General features: G+C 37.0%; 1 protein-coding gene across 1 annotated transcript; it reads left to right on the forward strand.

Annotated features, from left to right (window-relative positions):
* The first annotated feature begins 242 nt into the window (after positions 1-242).
* LOC147430742 (CBL-interacting serine/threonine-protein kinase 9-like) lies at positions 243-1,668 on the forward strand. Its single transcript, XM_086493582.1, has 4 exons — positions 243-317; positions 927-980; positions 1,414-1,470; positions 1,540-1,668. The coding sequence occupies exons 1-4, from the start codon at positions 243-245 to the stop codon at positions 1,666-1,668; spliced, it is 315 nt and encodes a 104-aa protein (XP_086349708.1).
* Positions 1,669-7,281: the final 5,613 nt, after the last annotated feature.

Below are 7,281 nucleotides of genomic sequence, written 5' to 3' on the forward strand. Positions count from 1 at the left end.
TTGAAAGTATGTCCAACCCAGATCAACTCTAAGGCTTCTTTTAACAATTCTACGATTAAAAATGCTTCATCTACTTATACTCTTTTTGGGCTACTACGGAAAGGCCTTAGTGTTGGGCTAGCTAAGGTGTACTTTCACGGATGGCGTCCATGTGGGCGGCCAACACTTTTCGAGGTGAGAAGACGTGCAAAAATCTTCTTTGAGCCGTCTGCAGTTGCAGTTGAAGAGAGGAAGCACGCCACATGACCTCACGATGGGAGACTGGAGTCACGAGGCGCAACGCAAAAGACGGGTTGGGGCTTTTCAGAGCTCAGCATGTGAGCATACGCACCATCCCTCACCTTGTTTTTTGTGTGTAAGGAAGTCAAACCTGCCTGCATTAGCACGTGAGAGCTTGACATGTGCTCAGGAGTTCCATCACCTTGGTCTTGTGCAACCTGTCTAAACGTCGTCTTCAGGCTCCTGGACTTCACTAAATGTAGCCATACTCCTGCAGATCCTCGTTTGCCACACACACACACACACACACACACACACACACACACAACAAGAGAGAGAGAGAGAGAGAGAGAGAGAGAGAGAGAGAGAGACTGTGTAGTGACGTGGCTATGTGCCTTCCTCTTGCAAACCCTCGATTGCCTCAAAGAGAGAGAGAGACAGAGAGAGAGAGAGAGATCATGGTGCACAACTACATGAGAGAAAGAGAGAGAGACTTATTACTTTTTCCCGCTGGCTTAACTTCCTCCTGAAAACCCTCAATTGCCTCAAACACACACACACACACACACATAGTTTGACTGCATATTAGTGATTAAATGAAATTGTTGTATCTTTCTTCGAGAACCCAGAAGGTCTATTGTGTCCAAGAACCAAAGCAAGAGAGTCGGTTTACATCCAAGTGTCCTGCTTTAGTGATTGTTTTGAAGTTGGAGGAAACAGTTAAGCCGCTTGGATTTAATGTGCATAAACGGGATTTTAAGGTGATGGTCATGAAAATCAATATTTAAGCCTCTGTTGTGTTTGATACAAGCTCAAAGGATTTCTGCTTTCAACATTCATGCCTTGTTTTTGAAGTCTTCTGCTTTCAAAGTTCAAGCCTCGTTTTTTATTTTCATCATTGCTTGATTTGAAAAGGTTCATTTGCTTATTTTTCATGGGTCATTGGTGGCTGCCTTCTAGGTTTGCTTTTCCTTCTAGATGTTGTCTATTCTATTTTAACATATGTAACCTTGCAAGGACCATTTTTCTCCATTCTCAATGAATTGTCTATTCTGTGTTGACACATCATTAAGTCCATTTGTGAGGAGGGTTGTTTTAATAACTGATTCTTACGCTCATACAAGCGTTACATTATTGATGGATTAAGTTCATTATTCGATACTTGTGCTGATAGAAGCATTACATTGTTGATAGATGAAGTTTCAAGGAGTGAAGAAGGGTCAAAAAGGGCATATATCGATTGCAACTGAGGTATAGTATGGTTGCAATGTTGCATATGCACGAATTGTTATTGTTCTTACGTCCATCTATTTGGCACAGATATTTGAAGTTGCACCCACACTCCTCATGGTGGAGATGCACAAAGATGGGGGCGACATGTTGGAAGCTTGCAAGTTTGGTCTTCTATGCTCATGTGGCTCATTGTGGATTCACCTTAAGTTACGATGATTAATTGAGATTTTTCTTGAAGTTTTATAGGGATTTCTCCACTTCCCTAAAAGACATTGTTTGGACAAGCGAGGGGGAGGTGACCGAATCATCGATGTAGCAATTTTTTGTCAATATGAGAGTTCCATTGGAGCTAATGTATAGCAAATGTTAATACAAGAGTTCCAATTGGAATTCATCATGTATAGAAAATGTCAGCTTTTCACACAGATGGGAAGAGGCTTATCCTCAAGTTTTATAGCGCTGCGATTGGCTACTACAAAGTTTGTAGGTTTTGTTCCCGAGGCTAACATGTTAGGTTCATTCAAACCATTACTTGTATTTCATTGGACGAGAACAAGATGAAATTTGGTCGGGTTTGGACAATCATTTGCCAAGAATAATGTGAAGAACACTCTCAACCTACCCCATTCTTTAGGAACATGAAGATGATATCTGTCATGGGTGTTTTGCACCATATGCTCTCTTCCCTGTAATGTATAGTCAAAAGGATATAGAAACACATGCTTAGCAATCTATCAATGCTTTGTAATGAATCAAATCCTCGTACTTTGGGCTCTTATCAAAATATACATGCCTTCCATCCCTTAATTTTGTGAGAGAAATACACGTTCAAAAGATCAATCAGAACAATGCCTTTGATGATGTGTTGTGCAAGCTTTCTTTTGGCAGAAATTTTCCTTCTGAGAAATGCGAGAAATTGCTATCAAAATTCATTGAATTGCTGGGAACATGATGACGCCGATAGAAATAAAGAAATATGCATTCCCCACGACTAAGGCGGGTGGCATATACCCATCTCCAGTATATGTCCATCCCTGCCATGATAATGAAGAAGAGTTGCAGATACATAGAAAAAATCTCATTGTGGGCAGGCTTTTGTGATCCCTCACCTTGTTTTAATTGAAGTAGTTTATTAAATAAGGACACAAATAAACTCTTCCAACTTTTATGCTAAAGTATGAAGAATTATTGGTATGTATTTTAAGATTTGCAAGATTTATCAATTTTCTTCAAGGCAAGCTTGGAATTTAGCCCAAGTTTTACAGTTTTAGTTGGTTAAACATACACTAAACTCCGATTTTTTGGAAAACACAAATCTCCTATATACCCAAAATGGGACTACATGAGAGGCACTGAAAAGTTGTATGCTTAGAACATATATACACGATCACTTGCTCGCCAACTCCAGCACAAGCTATGCACAAAAAGGAGAGGTACACCCGTCAAAATTTTGCTACATCCTCATGTGGGACACCAACGAGAGAGAGAGAGAGAGAGAGAGAGAGAGAGAGAGAGAGAGAAAGAGGGAGATTCCCTCACAACCCGATCGCCTTTCAAAAGCAAATACATACCATTTAAAGGAAAAAGAGAGTTATGCATTCTTCAACGAGAAATGCTTTAGCTAACTAGCACTTGCTACTTTGGCTTTCAAATGTTTCATAAAATAAAAGAGTGTCAGTTTTAGAGTCTGTAGACATCCTAGTGTTGCAAGGGAAAGATTAGAGAAAGCCAAAGATGAAGTATCATAATATATGTTGATAGAGTCTTGATTATGGCTCAAGGACCTAAGTTTGTGAACACTAAAAGAGGGTGAAAGTGTTGTGGTTTGAGATGATTACACTATTGGCCTCAAGATACACACATAAGAACTTTGACACCACTCATCTCATCACTTCCCTTGTGTGCCTCAAGTTCTTGAGGTGGACATGGTCAGACAACACAAATGCATTTAGTCTAATCCAAACGTTGGTCGATCCACACTTGGCTAAATAAATGACAAGGCCTATGTTGGGGATGTCCATATGAAATATCATGCCTTAGCATACATTATTCATGCCAATAAACACAATGCATAAAGCCATGTCTGTCAAAGGGAAAACATTGCAAAGCAACCAAACTCAACTCTTGTACATCACATCCAAGGGAAAAGAGGTATCAATTGCACCTCAATTTCCCCTATCATTGTGGTATTTGTTTTCTTTGATGAAAACGTTAAATTGTTTTCTCTTAGAGGTGCTTTTTTCCCTCTTCAACTCAATCAAGCAAGAAAAGAAGTTTGCGGATCCAATAGACCATGAAAAGTTTTTTCTTCCTTTCACCTCATTTCCTATTTTGACTTATAAATAGTAGCCTACTTCGAAAGAGGGGAGTCCAAGAAGTGTGTGTGTGTGTGTGTGTGAGAGAGAGAGAGAGAGAGAGAGAGAGAGAGTCTGATTCTGCTTGGAGAGCCCTACCTCTTTCTACCAACATATTTTCGTCACCAATATTGTTGGCTTTCTAAAAGAAACCCTTAGTGTTGTGTTGGGTTAGGGATACTTTCATTGTTTCCAGTGCATGATGGAGAATTACCTTTCATTTCACATCCTGACATAATATCTTTACTTCTCTTACATTCTATTGTTTTAGTGCATGATGGAGAATTACCTTTCATTTCACATCCTGACATATCTTTACTTCTCTTGCATTCTATTGTTTTAGAATGCTAAAGTGAAGCTTCACCTTGCACAATTTTAGTAATTTTGCGCACACACACATATATGTTTTTTTTTTTTGCATTGTATTGTTTTAGAATGCTAAAATAAAGCTTCACCTTGCATAATTATAATAAATATTATACACACACATACACATATATTAATTAGCTCTTTTTATTTCACCTTTCATTTCACAACTTCACATGGCTTTACATTTCTTGCATTCTATAGTTTGATTCCAGTCAATATTAACGTTCGAGAAAGTCTCTTTTATTAAGCGGCTCTGCTCGTCGAGCTTCCTCCTCACAAAAAAGAAAACCAAAAATACTAGCAAAAATGTTGAGATTTGCAAAATTTTTGGACGACTTTCTCACATATTTCATTGCTTTTTCTTCCGTTTACCATGGTTTGCAACTAGCTAGTCTCGATTTTCAATTGGCTCAAGACTAAGCTGAGGCAATCCTTTCCCAAACACACCAATTTAATTCAACCTAGCAATTTTTTATCACTTTCTTAGTGTTTTTGAAAGCCGTTGTGACCCTTTCACTTGTTTTTACTTTGGAGTCCCAATTATATCTTGAAAGAGAATGCTTCATAATCAAGGTAGACTTTGGCATGCACTGCTATTAACACTTCATCATTCAAAGTGCTAACCATTTGTTAGTGTCCTTGTAGAGCCTTGTTTGTCATCAATTGCATCTCTCCTCCTCAATTGTGATGCATCTATTGGACGAGTATCATTGTCTACTTCCGTCGCTATTTTTGTCTTGGGAAAACTGCATGTGTACACACTGGCGTGCACATGTGCACACACACACAGACACACCCATAGGTATGTGAAAATTCCAATCAGTGTGCTAGAGCTAAGAGATTATGTGTGTGTGTGTGTGTGTGTGTGTGAGAGAGAGAGAGAGAGAGAGAGAAGCTTCATGTCTGTCGTCGAATTACTTATGTAATCCTCAATCGATAGCTTGAGGGCCTTAAATGCCCCCCCCCCCCCCCCCCCCCCCCCTCCTCTTCTCTCTCTCTCTCTCTCTCTCTCTCTCTCTTTGTGTGTGTGTGTGTGTGCGCGCGCTAGCGCTTTACCCGTGGTAGCCCCAAGCATTCAAGCTCTTTGTAGCCTCTCTAATAAAGAGAATAGATAGAAGTACCTCTTTAGAGTTATTTTTCAAACTTTGGAAACACAAACATTTCCAAATTTCTACAACAATAGATATGTGTATGTACACATATCTAAAACAATAGATATGTGTATTTACACACAATCACTGCAAGAGCTAATGACAGGGGTGCAACATGTTTTCTCCACACGTGCACCACTTCAAGGAAGAGTAAAAAAGTATAGAAGCTCCTTGTTAAAGCTCATTTTAAAAAAGTTAAATACAATATTGCAGAAAATATCAATATTGGTTTGGGAAAAAGGCCCTTGGAAAGACAAACTCAAAAATATCTTCACAAACTGGATTTGCATTGAGTAGAAAAATCTCCCCTAAATTTTTTTTTGGCATGCTAAAAGGCCTTATTATCCATATGGATGAAGTTCATTCAATTCTACTTGTTCGACATGTGTCCCTCTGTTCCTTGTGAATGAAGTGAGAAGTGGAAGATAGAGTGCGAGGTTTTTATCGTCGACTCTTGTGAACCAAGTTTGCGTGTGTATAATAAATAATATATGTATATTTTTATTTTATTTTGGTTAATTTATTTTGTTTTCAAATGATAATGTGCAATGTGAACCTTTTGCCTTATTATTTAATTAGAGCCTTTCTTGACATATAAACCATTTGTAATTATGTATGTATAATGGATATTATATATTTTTATATTAAGACACAACAAAAATTTCATGTGGTTTTAGGCACTCATATAAACTTAACTTCCATAAATCTCATTCCCCTCTGAACTTAGGAGGCCTTCGTGTCTCCTCACCTTGTTTTTGGCATGTGGAAGGCCATAGGGTTTATTGTGTAAGGTTGTTGCAACACCGAAGCCGTTGGATTCTTTGGCCGGATGAGCACCACATGGCAAAGGTCTTTGTAAAATAATTTTGTTGTCCCTTCAATTGTTTCCTTACATCACCTTTTCATGGACATTATACAAGTTTATTGTTTCCTTACAGTGATTGGATCTACCTTTTTGTACAAACAATTTTAAAATTCTCTTGTCATTCATCTCAGAGCATTACTATGGCTTGACCTTCCATTCCTAATTCTTTTTAGAATGCCCTTGTGAAGTTTCATATTGTTTCTTACAATTCACATATAAGTTCTTCTAAATCTTAGAAAATATAAGCCTTGTTATGGTATTTAATTGGTGTTCATGAGAGGTCTAAAAAGAATCCCACATTTAAAATATTAAACTTTTCAAGAGAAAAATTAGCCTAAGTCATCACCTATAAGCTTAAAGACCTCCAATAAAGTAAGTGTCTCTAAGTGTCTCTTCATGTACGAATGTATCTAAACTATCTCTCCTTAATTCATGGCTATTTAAGAATTACTACTTTTTTTTACATTGCAAAATTGCACACTAAAAATTCTTGTTTACACACAATATAAGCTATTAAGATGAGCATGACTTCAAAAAGTTACATCCATCAATAAATCATAGCAAACTCCACAAGAAATATCTTACTAAAGCATTTATATTGTCATTTCCATGCTTAGATAGTCACAATTAAATTAATGTTTTGATAAGTTTTATTGAACCAAATCTCAAGATGCATAACATTGTATACAATTTATGTAAAATTGAATCCCCAAAGAATTTTTATTTGATTGGTTTTAATCTATACAATCACTTTAAATCATACTTTTTAACTAAATTTACCGCATTGATTTTTGTCTTTTTAAAAGAAGCCTTAGACGAAAGTTGAGTTATGCATACTTTCAATGTTTTCAGTGATGATTGAGACTTACCTTAAATGTTATTTAAATTTTGTAATATTGAATGGATCTTTTAATTTCACCTTTCATTTTGCATCCTCACATGGGTTGACTTCTCTTGCATTCTATTCTTTTGGAATGCTAAAGTGAAGCTTCACCTTACATAATTCTAGTAAATTCTATACATACATACATATATATATATATATATATATATATATATATGTATGTATATATATATATATATACAACAT

This window comes from Adiantum capillus-veneris, chromosome 21, assembly GCF_014529385.1.
Source record: "Adiantum capillus-veneris isolate H3 chromosome 21, ASM1452938v2, whole genome shotgun sequence".
Taxonomy (NCBI): Eukaryota; Viridiplantae; Streptophyta; class Polypodiopsida; order Polypodiales; family Pteridaceae; genus Adiantum; species Adiantum capillus-veneris.

Excerpts from the sequence above, each read along its gene's own strand:
- LOC147430742 (XM_086493582.1), top strand. The coding sequence starts at position 243 with ATGACCTCACGATGGGAGACTGGAGTCACGAGGCGCAACGCAAAAGAC. Across the intron at positions 318-926 it reads GGCTTTTCAGAGCTCAGCAT|TTGGAGGAAACAGTTAAGCC; the intron begins GTGAGCATACGC and ends ATTGTTTTGAAG. Across the intron at positions 1,471-1,539 it reads ATATATCGATTGCAACTGAG|ATATTTGAAGTTGCACCCAC; the intron begins GTATAGTATGGT and ends TATTTGGCACAG.